This window comes from Odontomachus brunneus, unplaced genomic scaffold (assembly GCF_010583005.1).
Source record: "Odontomachus brunneus isolate Ranch 3 - 2012 unplaced genomic scaffold, Obru_v1 Obru_scaffold_030, whole genome shotgun sequence".
In the NCBI taxonomy this organism is placed as follows: Eukaryota; Metazoa; Arthropoda; class Insecta; order Hymenoptera; family Formicidae; genus Odontomachus; species Odontomachus brunneus.
The window spans coordinates 978,199-996,155 of NW_022639480.1; the positions used below are offsets into that span (position 1 = coordinate 978,199).

Here is a 17,957-nt window from a genome sequence, read left to right on the forward strand (position 1 = left end):
TTGGAAATATAAATTTCCGTTGCTTACAGTTTTCGTAAATTTTGTTCGCAATAAGAAAAAATTAAGGACAAACAGTAAGAGCTAGCACAAACATATATCAAATAGTCAATTTAGAAAAAAGGGAAAGTTCTTTTATTCACTGTCATTGTTATTTAAGATTGCTTAAGGTTGCTTAAGGTTTACCACTTATATCGCAGGTCATAAAACTATTCACACAAGAACAATGTTATCTTTTTCAAGATTGAGTTTTTGTCGAAGATATAATACATTCTAATCTCAAAGAATTCAGTATTCTGTATTCAGACGGAGAGAACATTTATGTTTGAGAAAAAAGGAATTCTTCTCAAGGACAAAAAAATCCCACAATGGCAGTAAATAAAAAAACTCTCTCTTTTTTCTAAATTGACTATTTGAAATATGTTTGTGCTAGCTCTTACTGTTTGTCCTTAACTTTTTCTTACTGCGAATAAAATTTTCGAAAACAGTAAGCAACATTTATGAAATTTATGATGTTTCCAGTAAAAAAACCATTAGTAGCTGGTATAATTAAAAATTCAGTTGATAGTTTGGTTAATCTCTTACTGGAAGCAAGCAAGCACAAGGTAAGATCTATAACAATAAAATAAAAATCTCTGTGTAAATAATTAAATGTTACATTATTAATATTATTAATATCATTGTATAAATATTGTTTATTGTATTTGTATTTTATAATTAAACACCGAAGACTCGGGATTCTCCTCTCCCTAGTTTGAGGGATAGACCGACTTGTGTACGCAGCGAGAGGTACGACTTGAATATGTTCGTTACGAGCGAGACAATATAATGTCTTGTTTTTTCTCGAATAATTTGATGCGAATATGCTCGTATGTTGATTACAATGTATTCATATCATATTACGTTCATATCATATTACGTGTAATTCTTGTGAGATATTCTTGTACATTCTTGTGGCTCTTCCATGTGAAACTTTATGCATGTTCATGCGAAGTTAATCCTTTGATGAGGGGATGATAATCTTGAAATACTCGTGGTATACATGTATGTATGTACACGTATACGCTCTCTCTCAACACACATAACGTACCTGATCGTGCGAGTTTAATTCTAATGTGTGGTCGGTCGTATTGATTGCGTATTTTTAGATACACCGACGGCAACCCTGCTGTCGTCAAATATTAACCCCCAGCTCGAAATAGATATTTGCCCTCGTCGTCTATACTTATTATTTGCGGAAAGAACAGTTGCTACTTATTTTTCTGGTGACGCATTAAGAAAATAAATAATGACGTCGGGACGTTGGTTTAGAGAATAAGGGATAATTTGTCTTCTTTCGTCATGCGTTATCACGATATATCAAGACAGAATTTACGATAATCATGTTTGAAATTTGTGTGCCTTACGTCAGAAGAGACGAAGCAGCTTTGACGATCATGCTATCGTTTGATTATTACGCCCCCGTAACTATCAATAATTAATTCGTCATGTAACGCGAAGATGAAGAGAAAAGAAGGAAGTACATATAAAAATATGTTTCCAATACTTCTAGATATCAAGGGCAGGATATCTCGATAATTATTTCTATTATTTTCTTATCGTTAAAATTCTTCGTTTTAACGTTTCTTCTTTTCATTATCTCTTATCTCAGTTTTTCTCAAATTTTAAACGTTTTCTAAGCAGTTTTTATTTTGTTGGGAATTATTGACGAAACACACTCGAAACTGATACAAACTTACTGATTGTTGGAAATTTGTCGTTTTATTTAGTTATGGAATAATTAATACGTTGTTTGTGATATTTGGGGATCTTAGAGACAAGGCATTTTAAAGTTATCTCGCTCTGGAACTATTGCAAATGTGCAAATGCAAGATCGCACATCCATGTGTTATTTTCTAATAATCGGTTATGATACAATAGTGGCATCGTTGTTTGTAGAATGGCAAACGCACATTCAACTCGCGGCACTGTCGACGTACGTTCCGCGGGTGTAACATTTATGCTAAAGTTATCGACTGGCGTGGAAATAGTGGTGATATTCTTAACTAGCGGAAACTACGTACCACTACATACGTACATATGCGCGTTTGCGACGTCGGCTCCGAGAATATCCCCCTCGGGACGGAGCGCTCGTTCCGAATTTGCATCGCCACTTTCGGATTTAAGATCGGCTTAAGATTAAGGGCCGCGATAAGGGTCGGCACTCGGCCGGGCGTCGGGTGCGTTTTTATTAGCGCCGGTTAATGGGCGCGAATTAAGAAAACCAGTTATCCCCTTCTCCCTCGGTGGTCGTAGTCGACGAGGCGAGGAAGTTTATTCGTGACGTCTAATAACGAGATGTGTGTGCCCCCCTCGCGTTGCCAGCGCGCAATCGCGCATATCCTCGTCCTTATCATCGCAGCGTCTTTATAGGTTGCTTTATAGGTCCGCCCCGGAGAGGCGCTTGAACCCGATGACGGGGTGAGTGACCTTTGGTCCTGTCTCCCTCTTTCTCTCTCTCTCTCTTTCTCTCGTGAGGGGGACCCCCCTACATACGTATACACGAGTGCGCCGGGTAGCGTCCTGAGAGCGTTTTCACTGACGTCAAAGGGGCAATCGTCCTACCGTCGAAACGCCCCGGGTGGCTGGATCGTAAATCCGCGCGCCCACTCCGGGCCGGTAGTCTTAAACTTGCGAGAGATAAATAGTAATATCGAAGGAAGCAATAGGTGTTTTAAAAAAAGAAAGAAATTAAAAAAGCAAGAGCAAGGAAATTCGTTTCTGCGAAAGAGCGAAAATCCGCAGATCTTTTCGAATTCAGATTGATCTCGAATTTTTTTTATCCACGTCGCTTTCTTTCTATTATGTTTTAATAGGATTTGACTAAATAAAACACATTCAAATGTAGATATTAGAAATAATCTGATTTAGCTTGTGTTAAAAAAAAAAAAAAAAAATATATATATATATACGTAGTGCAAAATTCATCGTCATTTCGGCATTAAGATCCAGTTGACTTCACGGAATGATCCTTCACCAGTCTTCAAATACGCGGCTACTTCTGGGAAACGATATTTCATTTTTCTAGACGAAACTGTTCAGAAATTTTTAGAAAACCTCGAATTCTCTCGTTGTTACGTGCAAACGATTCTTCAGAATTCTTAGAAATTCAGACGTCTCCCTCGACGAACAGATTCGTGTCTGAGAGAGGTGTTAAGGTGTTGAAAAGCGTCGCTGCGACCGATGCGGCTGGTTGCAGCGATGCGCGCCGATACAAGTGGAACGTTGTCCGTATGATGATATATAAATAGGTTGGGCGGTATGAAAATAGACACCGGGGCGTTGGACCGGAGGATCGATGGCGGTGCTCGTTCCCGGTGGCGGCTTGCCCGACTTTATTTTTCGACAAGTAACCGCGTTACGCGACTTCGTCGAGACAGCGCGTCTGCACCCGGGCGTCAGGCACTTACGTTATCTCTCGGTATCTGCGCTCTTTATACAATTATAGATTTAATCCCTTCGTTTTGAGTGTCCGGTAGGGCCTGTTCTTTTTTTTTTCTATGTGCGAGCACGCAAACGCGCGAATCAAGGTAAAAGTAACAAGACTAACCCTGGACATCCTTATTGTTGTAGTCTTTAATGACGCAACTAGTAGAGAATAAAACTAATTTTTAATTAGTTTCAGGCGCCCATAAGGCTTGAATCTTTTTTGTCTTACGTAGAAAGACGTATGAGCTACGCATTGATAGCAGAAACTCCAAAATCATAAGTTTGTGGGTTAGATAATTTTTGTATAACTATAGCCAGTTATTTCGTAAAATCTTTGAATGTTGATAACTTTCTAATAAAGCATTTTCGAACATAAGTTTATATAATTTTTTTTTACCTACTCGATTTTATTAAAAAATATTGTATATGTTTGCGGACATCTTGTATTTTATATGTAAAGATAAATATAGTTGTAAAGATAAATAGTTGTAAAGATAAATATTTGTATTTAAAGGCCAACACGATAAGAATATCCTGAGTTAAATACGTGTCCAGGCATTGGTGCTTTTACCTTTACTCGGATTGACTATGTGTCTATCGTTTTACAATATTTATCCACAATGGTCTTATCCTACATGTGTGTGTGCAATATCAACTGAAATTCTTTTATGTAAAGAGCCGGGCATTTCTTGCAAATATATCTCAAATGATCGTTTATTGCAACAGAGGCAAATGTTGGGTAATTATATTATACGATCGATCAGCTTTTGTTCTAGATTTTTATTCGATCAATTATTACATCAGACCAATCTTAGCTCTCTCTACTTACATACTCTCTCTTTTTTACTTCTGTTATTGAATTACCAAGTAAGCAGAAGATAGAACGTATCTAAAGTTAACGTCGCTATCGATTTATCCGGGTAAGCGTTGAGGGAAGGAAATACTTTTATGCGGGTGAAGATGAGACAACTTTTATGAATTTTTTTTAAAGGGAAGGACGGTTTGTTCACTTCTTTCAAAACATCTGTTCTATCCGATCTAACGGTACAAATAACTAACTAATGGAATTAGAAAAAAAGGGATTATGAAAGGGATTGTGAAAGGTTTTTATACCTGCGGCGCGCTCTGGCGTCGAGTAAGGATGGGTCACCTTCACAGACTATAACAATAGGACTTTCGCTTTAAAACTTTGGAATAATATTCTTGAGAGGTTGTACTATCTTATAAAAAAAAGAATTTTTGAAATTTTTTAAGGTTTTGAAGATATTTTCTTCCTTAAGCGCCGCGCGATAAAAACGCTAAACGAACAATAGTATTCGCGAGATGTCCGTTAAAATGTCCTTTTTCTGATTTTTAGTGTGTTGTTGCACGTGTGTACTCGCTTTACTTTGGCGCGCCGGCCAATCTACCGAATCTCTCGCCGTAACGCAATGTTACTACGCGTTTAAACAACACGACTGCTGTGTATGTACTTGATGTCCGCTTCGCGAAGATAACGTCCCGTCGAGTATCCCAGTCGGTTCGGTGCTTGTCAAAACAAGCCGCCGAGAATACTCGCCACATGGATGGAAATAGCAGCACGCGTGTCCGAAATACGCGCGTATCGGAAGGAAGGATGATGGAACGCGGGTGCGCATCGGTGTATCCTTTTGATGCGAGCACGTCAGTGGCGTAACTAATGGCCTCGAACAGCCGGTATTGCAAAACTCTTCGCGAACTCGAAGAGAGAGAAAAACAGAGAGAGAGAGAAAGAGGGATTGTAAGGAAGAAACAAGGGAGAAAGCAATGAACGTGTGAACCATGTTGTATGGAACCAAATTGAGAGAGATAAGGCCTGTAAGAGTCGTGCGTTGGATGTTAGAATAATGTTTGAATGGAAGGGCAAATGTTTGACATTCTCATTGTAAAGCGGGACTCCCGTAAAGAGCCCTTGAGAGAGAAAGTGCTACCTCATTCTCATAGGATATACGTAACCAACATCTGTTCCATCACGGAAAAAAAAGATTTGCTATATATGGACAACTAAACATAATTTGTTATGTTAGCCATTTTTTTTTGCCGCAGGAGCTATTTTTCTTGCTAGGATAACAAGAAAATCAGCTCCTGCAACAAAAAAAGTACCTAAATTAAAGTAGCTAAATTAAAGTACCTAAATTAAAGTAGTAAATTATGTTTAGTTGTCCATTTGTAGCAAATTCGCTGCGTTAATCACTTTTCTTACTGTAGGAGAAAAATTTTTTTTATCATAGCAAGGAAATAGGTTCCTGCAACAAAGAAAAAGTAGCTAACACACCGAATTATAATATCTATATATAGCAAATATATAGCAAATTAGTTTGCTGATGCAGCAAATCCTTTTTTTCCGTGATCCCTTTAGCGAGCCACGATGAATAAGGAACAGGACAATGAATAAATTCAGCAACGCGGGATATATTTTGGAGGACGAGCAGCTTAATAGTGACACGTGTACCGCGAGCAGTGTACGAACCACGTCCACGGGGAACCACGGACCCGATCTATTCACTGTGTCACGCTCAGATGCACGCCCTAAGTACATAAGTATACTAGATAGACGTTTTAAGAGGACAGAAATTGAGGAGGAAGGTCGGCACCCCATCCGATCTAACTTCGGGACACGTAGCGTCCTTTCTATATACGCTATTTGCCATTGTCTTGTTATAGTAATCAGAACCGGAGTTCCTCAGTGGTGCATCATCGGCATTATTCATGCATCATTGCTAGCTATAATCGGCACGTATTATACGCATTTGTGTTAATTATTGGTTAGTCATTTGGTTAGTCAGGAACTCAAGTCTCTCATAATTGTGCGTGATTAGTTGCCAACAGCTTTTAGATACGCGAGCCAATAGGCGCTGGACTCGTATACCGAAAACGATAAATCAATTCGTATTGCCAACGAATCAGCAGTCTTTGGTGCGAGTGTTTAACACAATGTCTGACAGGCGCGCTAAAATCTTTCCTTACAACGTACGCGATGAATCTATCTTTCACGTCAAACCTAGACGTGAAAGATAGATTCCTAGTAAACCTAGACTTTCTTTTTTCCTGATAATTATTTACAGTACTGTTAGAGAAAGTTTTTGGACACTATTTCAAAGCTCTGGAAAGTGTCCCTGGATGTTAAAAGTTACTCTGTTTATTTCGGGAAAGTTGCAGAATGTATGTGAGAATGCACTCATGTGTCTCAAAAAATTGAACAGTTTCGGTTCTCATGTAGTATCGCATTTTTTTACTTTGTTCTAAAACTTTTTGATCATACTGTAAATTAAATTAAGTTGATGTTGCGCATTTGTTTGATTTTTTAACATTGCATGAGAACACTGTCTTAACCGGGAATCGTTTGTTGCATGGCTCGTGCTCTCTCATATACCACTGAAGAAATTTAAAGTTCGAGACGCGGATGTAATTAGACTAACTTTTGCAATCCCGCGAGATCAAGTTTCACATGAGACTCATTACCCGCGTTGTGCTCCTGAAGAGAACTGCAGCTGTATGGCTGAAGTCTCTCTCCAGGTTCTCGTGTGTTCTCTCACCCCGATATCAAGGTCAAGTCGATTTCAGGATATACTTACCTAATTAAAGTCGAGCACTAATGACCCCACAGCTGCGCGCATGCTTACGTTACTACGACGCAGCGACGGACGCAGTGTACGAATATCGGGAACAAGGAGAAAGAAGGAGGGGGAGAGAGAGAGAGAGAGAGAGAGAGAGAGAGAAAGCGGGGATACTGGGACAGACAGAGACAGACGAACAGACAGGGGACAAGGCGAGGGTGGTACTTCGCTTTCAGCTGGCCCGGGTATCCAGGGTTCGTCGCCATAGCGACACCCACGAGCAGTGGCTAACCATCCCTGTTTTATCGTCGTGTGCGAGACACGTAGTGTCGAAAGTTCCGAATGACACGCCTGTAATTGTGTCTCTTCGTGATCCAATTTCCGTTATTTTCTTCCTCGAGAGTTGCGCGTGAATTTTATTTGAAGAATTATCCCGCGTGGGCGGGAGGTGGTAGTGGTGGGCTAACTATTTGCGGGGGTGAACTTTGAGTGGAGAAATTTTATCTCGAGGAAAGCACACTTTTATCCGGTCCAGCTCGAGTCTGATTGATATTGATAACGCGAATAATAAAATGTAATTTATCATTTGTCGACTTATTTACGCGAATCATGTGTCCGAGTGTGCGTAAGAAATATCGAACGTTGATACATTCCAATTGCTAGTTTAATTTCGGGATGAATGCGGTGCTAGTAGCTGAGAGTTGACATGAGGAAAATAACCACCCGTCGTATTTCCATTTTGTACAATTTCAAGATTTATTCCAATATATACAAAACATCACGCTTCTTGCGCCGACGGAGGCCACATACGTCGGCTTCCACGCGAAGTATCTCGTTACCTATTCAACACGTCTTTGATAGTCACTTATTACGCGTCGGACAATAGAAGCGGCGGTGATGAGATAATCGCGGAATTGTTTACCTGCGTCGTCGCAACGCCTCTTCCACATTCAGCGTACAAATGTATCGAAACACGCGTTCGCAAGACCCCGACTGTAGTCCTTTAAAGCCGATTCACCAGCGTGCAGTTCATTCGATTAACGATTAGGTTGTGAAATTCAAAGGAGACAAAGGAGAGAGAGGTTTGCATCCTTCACGCTCGAGTTTTGCGAAGTATCATTTAGCTTCTTGCTAGTGATCTCACCTAGACAGCGTTCGGGAAGATTAGATTCGCCAGAATTATCGTCGAAATTTACCATTAACTGTGATTGTCTGCGATAATTATGATTGAAATTGTCATGCGACTCTTTGATCTCAAGATCAGCGCACACCTTTCCCGCTGGATGCAAACTGCGAGGAATTTCGCAACCGACTCGCGGCGTCCATTCGCGAAAACGAGCTCGTTTCGTGCGTCGTTATCCGTGAGTGTTTCCGAACTTGCGGGGTCGTTTGCGAGACCATTACGACCGTCGTCGGGGTCGCAGCGTGTGTGAAATTACGAATTACGCGCTACGTCTATATCACCGTTACGAAGTGGCGTAACTAATCGTACAAACGGAATCCCTATGCGCTACACCATAAACCGCTACAAGAATATATGTGTACTATACATATGGCTACATATATACGTACACACGTATATGTATTATGTACACGTACGAACGGCGAACGCGCGGGTGTATATCTGTCTCTACGTGTAGAAATGTATTTACATCTGTATGATTGCGCGTCGCCGTGAACGAATCTAGTAGTAGTATTCAGTGTAATCGTCCGTCCTCGCAATGTGTGATCCCTGTACTTGCGTATTCGCTACGACTATGTCGGTTTCCTAAGCTTTACGGCACTTTCTCCTGAAAAATTTGCACTGAGAGAGAAACATGTGAAATTTTATTTGCGGGATAAAAGGTTCATTCGCAGAAATAAAGCTCATTTCGCAGAAACAAACTTTATTTCGTGGAATTTTATATTTCACAAACAAATTTTTCTCAGTGCACCTTTTCTCAGTGTACGTTTAACGAACGTGTATCATGTCTCGGTCTATCGTCCTTAAGGGTGACTCAACGCGTGCGTTGCGGGCTTCTCGTGGGGTCGCGCAGCGGAAAATTCGAACTTTTGGTCATTCTCGTCCGATTTCACTGGATAGAACAGATTATCTCCGACCTATAGGTTTGGATTATACAGTCTTTTCGCTCATTCGTCTCTTGCCTAGAGAAAGAGAAAGAGAGAGAGACAGAGTTGTTGATAGTTATGTCGCTATCACATGAACGAAAACGGGTATCTTTTTATTCTTTACTCAGATTTTGACAATATATAAAATATCTGTAAGTGATTATCTCTTTTTCCCTCTTTCTCCCTCTGTCTCTCTCTCTTTCTCTAACCTCGCGTCTAGTCGCGCATAAGGCATCGCTAAGATCATCAGTTTACCATCGGAACTAACATAACTAACTGACTAACGTGACGTAAATCTTATACGCGCCAGTATTATTGTCTCTACAGTTAGTACACCGAGCTAATCGCCAGCTTGACCTCCAACACCGCTCTTGCCTCGGTTAAAGAGCGAATTCTTGCAATCTCTGTCTGTCTACCTACTTAGATACGTGTATATCACATTTACAATTAATTGCTAGAGCATCTTATACCTCGAGAGACCATCTTGTATCTTTCTTCGCGAGGCCCCAATACAACGCGAAATTCACAGGCATCTAAGAGACGGTCAAGAGATCAGGACGTCTCTCAGGAATCTATATAACGTGTCTTGGACATGGACATCTTCTTCTGGGATTCTTCATTGCGGGAGTTATCTTTATCTAACTCGCCGATCGCTCTCTCTTTCTCTACGAACATTCTCATTTCTCGAATCTTCATTCTCTCGCTAATCAAGGAAGTCTGTGTTGCTAATTGGTCCGTCTATATATATATATATATATATAGAATTTTCGACACTCTGGAACATCGGTGCAGCCGTGTTCCGTTCCTCGAGTAGTGGGGAGCACTCCCTGGCTCGCTCATGCTACTTCGTGAACTACTCCGGCTCGTGATTCCCTCGAATTACTTGGCACATCCGTACGAGGTCCGCACGTGAAGGCTGCCCATTCGGAACTTCCTCAGTTCCTCCTGAGCGGGCCGAAGGCACGGCTCGCTGCAGGTCCTTGTTATCTCTCACATATCCTCCGTGCTATAACCGCTGATCAGACCAGGCTCGCCCACGTTGGAGTCGCATTGCATCACCCACTCCCATATCCTTTTGGTGACGACCTTTTGGTCCACCGTGGTTTCCAGGCCATAGCTGTTGAGCAGCTTCCTCAGCTTGTTCTTGTTCTCGTCGAAGTGATGCCGGTCATCCAAGATCGTGTCGAGGTAGAGCAGACTGTCGCCGCGCCTCGCCAGACTCTCGCTCACGTCGACCGATGTGGAGGTCGCGCTGTGGCTGATCTTGCTGATGCACCATGAGTCCTTTAGGTACTTGTTGATCTCGGTAACGTGCGGCCTCTTCTCCGACTTGTGCTCGAACGCGCGGCGGAAGTAGCGCAGCAGTCGCGGCGTGAACCGTCTAAACGTCGGTGGGATTTTGGTGGTGCGTCTCTTCAGCCATCGCTGGAAGGCCGAGTAGTCCGGGTCCTGAATCGAATCGGCGCTCTGCCATGGCGGATTGCCGGTCAGGCAGACGAACAGCACGATGGCGAACTGCCAGCAGTCCGAGCTCCTCTTGCAGGCGTACCGCTCGTTCTTGATGACCTCGTGGATCTCAGGCGGCTGGAACGGCACCCAGGTGCAACGGATCTTGTTCACCAGGGTGCCCTCGCGTCTCGTGCAGCCGAAGTCGCAGAGCTTCACCTTCGTCATGTCCTGCGCGAACACCAGTACATTTTCCAGCTTGATGTCGCGATGCGCCAGCTGCTTCGAGTGGATGAAATCCAGGGCGGAGGCGAGCTGGCCGGCAATCCTCTTGCACGCGTCCTCGCTCAGCCCGCCGGCCTTCACGTTGCCCGCGAGGTCACCGTAGGGTGCGTACTCTTGCGCGAAGACGAAACACTTCTCCGCCTTGAAGGCGACCGCGTACGAGCAGAGGATGTTAGGATGTGGGCTCAAGTGGTAGGAGTAGTGAAATTCACGGTAAAAATCCTTCTCCGACGTGAGCTCCTGATGGACCGCCTTCAGCACCACTCTAGTCTGAGTGGCCCTGTGCGTCGCTAATAAGACCTTCGCGAAACTACCCTCGCCCAAAGTCTTCTCCACGTTGTATTCTTTCGAGAGCTCCAGCTCCTCGAGCGGCACCTCCTGCACCCTGTGGATGCCGGACTCTTTCTTCTCGTGTAGCTTCATCTGCAATGAGAAAAGAGCGAACGCTTATTTACGAACTTCTAATTTAATCGTGACGTGGACGATGAGAAATCTCGCGAAAGTCGTTAAGAATTTATATTCCACGACCGTTGAATTATTATGTATTAATTAAAATGTGTGTTTAATTTGCGTCTCTGAATGAATTAATTTATTTTAAAGTGTGTTTAATCGTATTATGCTTTGGGAGTGTTTCAATTGATTTCAATCGTCATCGTAATAGACGTTCGTCTCTCGCTACTTTCGTACGAGCTGCGCCGTCCATTTCTAGCGAGGAAATTGGAATTTCATCCGTCGGAAATACGTTCGCGCGTTGATTTCGCGCTTGGGTGACGCTTTATTGAAGAAACATCAAGCATCGCTTGTCCGTCCTACAACGGCGAACGAATCTCATACGCCCACGATCGTCAACGCTACGCCACGACGACTATTCAGGAGCGTTCCCACGCTTCCTCCCTCGAGAAGACAATATTCACCGCCTCCTTGCCAGCCAGCGTGTCCCACTTCGCGAAATAACGGCGCGTAAATCAGTCTCCGTTCTCGGAACACGCGCGTGATGCGTCCAGCAGCATGTGCTGTCGGATTTTGCGCTAACTTATTTTCGTCTTTCGGCTCCCGGCGAACTCACTTATCGGTACTTATCGATCGTGCGAGTTGCATAATGGTTACATTAAGCAGAAGCGGATCTAGCCGACGATAGCCCCGACTCTCGGACGCCAAATTCGATCTCTTCCGAGCCGCACGTGCGTCATCGGCTCCGCGGATGCGGCCGCGTCGCATTGTGAGCTCTCTCTCTCTCTCTCTCTCTCTTTCTCGCCTCGCGATCGGGCGGGTTTTGCGCTTCCGCTCAGGATTTACGATCGTCTCGAAGATCGATAATTCAGCCGGCGACATGCGGGAGGTGGCGGGGAACTCTTGGATCGCCGCCACCGGGCCGGCGATCCCTCGTATTCGCTCCACTGCTCGCCACTCGACGAATCTGGCTACCCCTCGTGCCGCTCCCGTTGCAGAGAGCCGCGCTCTCGCGCTGCAACGGGGAGCGAAACTGGGCGCGAGAGGGTGGTCGGGCGAACTCGCTTTAGAGCCTCCCTAGATCAATAGCAAGGACCACGTTGGTGGACGGTGTGCGAGCCTGGTCGGCGCCGAACCCCCCGAAACTTCACCCCCGAGCGAGAGAGCGCGAATTCCGTCCGAAACGCAGCGATGCGTTTTTCCAGAAACGGAAAACCACGTTGTCTCCGACGTGTCGTCTATAGGTGTATTCGTTCTCGAAGAATCTCTGCACTTGTGCCATAAGTGAGGGTGAAACGAGTGTACTTCCTTTCACTCTAACTTACGGCACTAGTCTAGGAGTTCTTCGAAAACGAGCAGACCTAACGTCTGAAGTATGATCGGAAAAGTGCTCCGAAGTAGAGTTCGGCAAGATTTTACGGTTAAGCCGTGGAGTTTACCACGATTTCAAAGCAGGATGTGCTTTGCGTTATCCGTTGCAGTTCGCTAATAAGCAATTTAGCGACTCCATCAACGTCCTTAAACGTTTATTTAACCTCAGTTTAAGTTTTGGTCTGAAGATAGTTTAAATTCAGGTTAAAGGACTTGATTGACGTTAGTGTAACCGGACATCGATTAAGCTGCGCACATCGCGAATCCAAGTTAAACATATGTCTCAATGTGTAATTTGACAGCTTTCTTTTCGACGTGTAATTTGAGAGATTTTTTCTTAAGCCACGTCAATTAGCGCGTTTAAGACATGTGAATTGTAACTTAATACGTTTGAGCGCGTATAAATGACGTGTCTTAGAACGGTAAGAAACGTGTAAAAAGAGATTCAGCCAAAATAACACGCTTGAATTCGCGGTGCAGAAACAGACGCGCGTTCGTTGCTTCGTGCACGATTCGAGACGACTCGGGACACACATAGTCGGTGTGAACGTGATCGTGTGACGAAACGAATACAGTACGGACCTCGTGGGTGACGTGATCACGTGTATTTTAATAATTCGACACGCCATATCAGGGCCGGACTGCGAGCTTCTCGTTTTAATTATGAATGCGCGCGAATTACGTATTCATTAGTGTGTGGCGTCCCCCGCGCGTTCACATACGCGCCTACACAGACGCACAAGTGTGGCTCGTGTTTAATTTAACATGCTCTTCTTTTTTCGTGATGTTCATCTCGATGAATCGCAGACAATCCGCGCTCGTTCGCCTATTTTCCGCTCATTGTTTCGTGTCACGGTTCTTTTTTCGTGTTATCGTCAGTTCGGACCGGTTAATTCCGACAAGTCTCAGAGGCGCGGGTATATTTAGCGTTTACGTTTACTACGTGTATTTTAATACACGCCGGCGCGGTTAGCGGTGTGTACATCTTGGCTTGCTTGCGTGCGTTTAACGAAGCGGTTTAGCAGACACGCGTATGCAGAAACCACCAATGAGCAATTAATCGCGCCGCGAGTGTCCCGGAGATCTTTATGGAATGGTTAACATGTTGAAATCTTTACGAAGCTGAACCAGAGTACCGATTACGGTGCATATTGATTCCTCGTTGACAACTTGAAATTTCTCAAGCAGGTTTTGGCACAATTGTGTTTCATCAACGAGTTATCAAAGCTTCTCGCACTTGTCATTAAATGCCGACGCTGTGATAATTTATAAATTGTACACTGACCAATGAATCAAAGCTCCCGAGGAGATCTTTCGTGAACGGATAATCGTAATGGCAGAAATTTATATCGACTGCCACTTTTGTATTTTGCATGTTTTTGTAATCGCCAGCGAGTACAGCGAGAAACTTTTTTGAATGTATGACGCAAGAACGCCGCTTTGCAATTAATACCCATGCAGCATAAATGCCTAAGGAACTGCTTAGAGAGTTTGGACGATATCTTACTTTTAAACGTCCTTAGGATCTGTACGATATATTTTAGACACTTGTGCTGTCCGGGTATTAATATGCAGAAAAGAAAGTACCGTGAAAAGTCATAATTATTACTACCTCGTGAAATTAAATTCCAACGAATTTTTCTGAATGGCATCATAATCGCGATATTCGTTTGGTAGGAAATTCGCAAGGGCTGAGATTCACAGCGGTATTAGTCGCCCGTGCAGGGTCGCTCGAATGAAATTCATGCAAGTGAGGTGACAGCACGATAAATACATACCACGACAGAGACAAATCCGTACGGCGATCGACAGAAACGTCACTGCACACTGGCACAATAAACGGCGAACGGCAATACGTCAGTAACTGTGCGCGTATGAATCACTCCCTTTCTCTTCCTCGTTCCTCCCTTTCTCTTTCTCGATCAGGACCGGTCATTAAGCGCGACTTCCCTCCTTCACATCTTCAGGTAGTGACACGCGTACGTTGGCTGGTCACAAGTGTCACGAATGCCGAACGAAATCGGCGATGGAGTTTCGCGGAATTATGTCAACCGTGTTCTCTCGCTTTCGGGCAGGTGTCAGCCGAGAGAGACGGCACAGAAATAGAGACTAGAGGTAGCGAGGTATCGATAGGACGACAACGACGACGGCGACGACGACGCTCGATCACATTTCCCGTGGCGCGCGTACCTCAACGTCTGGAGCGTCGTGACGCTCCGCGTCGCTTTTATAGACGCGGCCGCAGGGAGCCGCGCAGACGTAGATTGTAAAAGGGTGCGGGGTGCACTCGACGATATCGAGTATAGAGAAGGGTAGAACGAGCGTAACGCCGTGTGTCGTGCGTCGTGGCTTTTTTTAAAAAATACGACGAGCGCATTACGCGAATCGGCGAGTCGCATGTTACATGAGCGGAATACTTGGATGAATAGAGGTGAGGTTCGCTGCGAGACTGGATTTGCAGCAGGTAGACAGAGAGAGAGAGAGAGAGAGAGAGAGAAGGAGAGAGAAAGAGCTCTTCTCCACGTGTAGCCATTGATCGCTTCTACGTCGTGGGATATCTTTAGTCTCGCGGATTGCCATACTCGTGTTTAAATAGCGACGCTCTGTTTCCATCGGTTTATCTGTTTTTCCTCGTTTGACCGTAAAAAGCTATGGGCGACAGACGCAAAAAATTGATTTTTCTAATTTCGCCCGCGCCATGTCGCGCAAGCACGCGTTAATTGTCCGCGATCGAGGATATCGCTGTATCCGTGACGCATTCTCGGGATTTAGGAGCAAGGACTCGATAACCGTGAGTGAGCAATGAGGATTCCTGCGAGCGAGCAGGACGCGCGGTAAAACGACGAGCAGTCGAGGCGATATTATTTCTCGGGGATTTTTAGAGCTAACTATATTCTCGACGAAAAGAAAGAGAAAAAAATGAGTATACGGTTTGTATTCATTTTTTGAAAACGCTCTTTATTTTCTCGCCGACGGTGAGTTTTGCAAAATAAAGCCATTTTGGTGCAACTCGAGTCCGCGGAGTATATTTTTGTAGGAATGGGTTATTGACATGAATCGACTTAAAGTGGATTTATTGACTTTTCGCGCCGCCGGTTTAATATTCCAACTCCCATAAATATCGAGCGAAATAAAAGAGGAACGTACGCTGCGCGAGACGACTCACTTTTAGAACTCATTGTTCTCTCTCTTTCCCCTCTCTCTCTTTCTCGCGTACCCATCGTACCGCGACAGAAGTTGTTTTTAATTATTGTCATCCATGTGGTGGAAATTCAAACAATCGAACCTATTTTGAATTTCCCATTCATCTCTTCCCTGCAAAGTATCCCGCTCGATAATATTTTCTCAAATTCCTCGCGAGAGAGTTGTTAAATAATGCGGATTACGCGTCCGTCGCGAGGCCGATTTTGCACCTGAAAGTATTTTTAAAATGTGTGTCAAGTATACGAAGTCCATAGAGATGTTCGTACTGTGCACCACAGCCGGATATTAAAGATATAAATAGGAGAAACGCTCGCAATAGATGTAAAGTGCAAGTGCGAGTCATTGTGCAATCGTCGCAAATCGACCCGCCTGGTAATCGTCGCGCTCGCACGATAACGCCTTAACGTCGGCAAATTTCGAGGAACAGCGAGGAAAGAGAAATGAGGAAATGAGGAAAACAATGAGGAAACAGAAAAAACAAGATAGAGAAATGTACGGGCGTCATCGAACTCTTTCGCGTGCACGTACGTATCTCCGGGGATATCTTATGAGGATGCGCGTGGACTTAATTTACGGGAATGTAAAAATTCCCAAGGCGATTGCCTGACCTTTATTATTGCCGCGAGAAATAAGCGTAGATGAGGAACTTTATAGCGGTTTATTGTTTCTCAGTTCTGTATCTATATCGGAGAGGCCGACAAAGACCAGACGCCTCTCTATTGTCTGTCTCGTGAATTTCGCGAATTCGCGCTGGCACGATTACGGCATGCATGGATCGTCTGCCAAGCCGCCACTGAACTTTCAGAACATTTGTCATTCGCGGAAAGTGGCCTTCCACGATTGTTTTTCCGTGATTGTGAATTTTGTCATCCGATGTGATACTCGGAAGCTCGAGGAAAGCTGTGTAACTCTTGATCTCTGTGTCGTCTCGTATTCAGATTAGAATTTTCCTGGTAACACTGTTTACTTCGCGTATCATCGCGCAAGCAAGGTTACTCGAGACATTGTCTTGAGAGGATACCAAATGAAAGTGGATGGCAAATTCCAAAAATATCGATGAAGCAGGGGCGATTGTCAAAACGTCATGTCAGATGAGTAGCAACACGCGATCATACTACTCTTATTATACTTCTTGCACATATAGATCTACAAAAATGTATTCTGAAATCTTCCTGAGTAAAATAAACACACGTGGGTTTCAAAACGACTTAGACACAATGGAATTGGGAGCTCACCAAGCGATTTGCATGGCGATTGCTTAATATGAGGGCAGAAGAGGCTTTTGTCTTCGGGATTTTCGTTGTGGACCTGGAATTTCGTCTGTCAGAGTTGCGTCGAAATTTCGAGACTTATTTCCCACGAGAACGCGGAAAGCTACGTTAATACGGTTTGCACGGCGATTGCTTATTATGATAGTAGAAAAGCCTCTTGTCGTTGGAATTTTGCGTTTAAATATTTGCTGGCGCACTGATCGTTTATTACTCGCCGACACGTGACGCGACATTAATGAGGTTTGCATGACCTTTATCATTGAAATATCGATTTCGCATGCCTGATGGCGCACTTCTCAGTTTCGTCTCAATCTTTCAGGGCTCGCGAACGCGTGACGTTACGTTCACGTAGGTTGTACGATTATTTATTTGAAGACTAGACAAGGGTCTCTGATTTTTTTGGCGTTGTGTATTTGACGTCATGTCACCTGCGTCATTTTTCACATCAATGCATTCTAGCTCTTGAAAGCTATAATTCGATAGATCCCACGACAGTTATTTATTTTGTCTCGGGAATCGACCCTTGTCATTGCTATTTCGATTGCGTATATGTGATGACCCTTCAATTTCACATCTAAAGAACATGACGTGAAGAACGCCCTCGTAAATATGCGACTCGATTATGCTCAATAATGACGTAATGTTCGAATAAAAAGAGATACAGGAAGAGAGGTGAGGGAGGAAAGAAGCGAGAGCACCCACTAGCGATCACTATTATTATTATGTTCTCTTATCGAATTGACACTTTCGTGGGACGTAGTTTATGAGATATCTTTATTGG

The 17,957-nt window shown here is 43.9% G+C and overlaps 1 protein-coding gene across 2 annotated transcripts in view; it reads right to left on the bottom strand.

Moving 5' to 3' along the window:
- Positions 1-7,771: 7,771 nt before the first annotated feature.
- Positions 7,772-17,957, bottom strand: part of LOC116843127 (serine/threonine-protein kinase meng-po) — a 46,695-nt gene continuing 36,509 nt past the window's right edge. The window contains exons 1-2 of one of the 2 annotated variants that reach the window (XM_032813231.1): positions 14,480-15,010; positions 7,772-11,303 (exon numbers count right to left, since the gene is read on the bottom strand). In XM_032813231.1, coding sequence (XP_032669122.1) covers positions 10,140-11,303 — 1,164 coding nt within the window. In that variant the 5' untranslated portion in view covers positions 14,480-15,010 and the 3' untranslated portion in view covers positions 7,772-10,139. Of the gene's footprint in view, positions 11,304-14,479; positions 15,011-17,957 lie in introns of those variants that run through there. The other variant, XM_032813232.1, reaches the window with a different exon arrangement.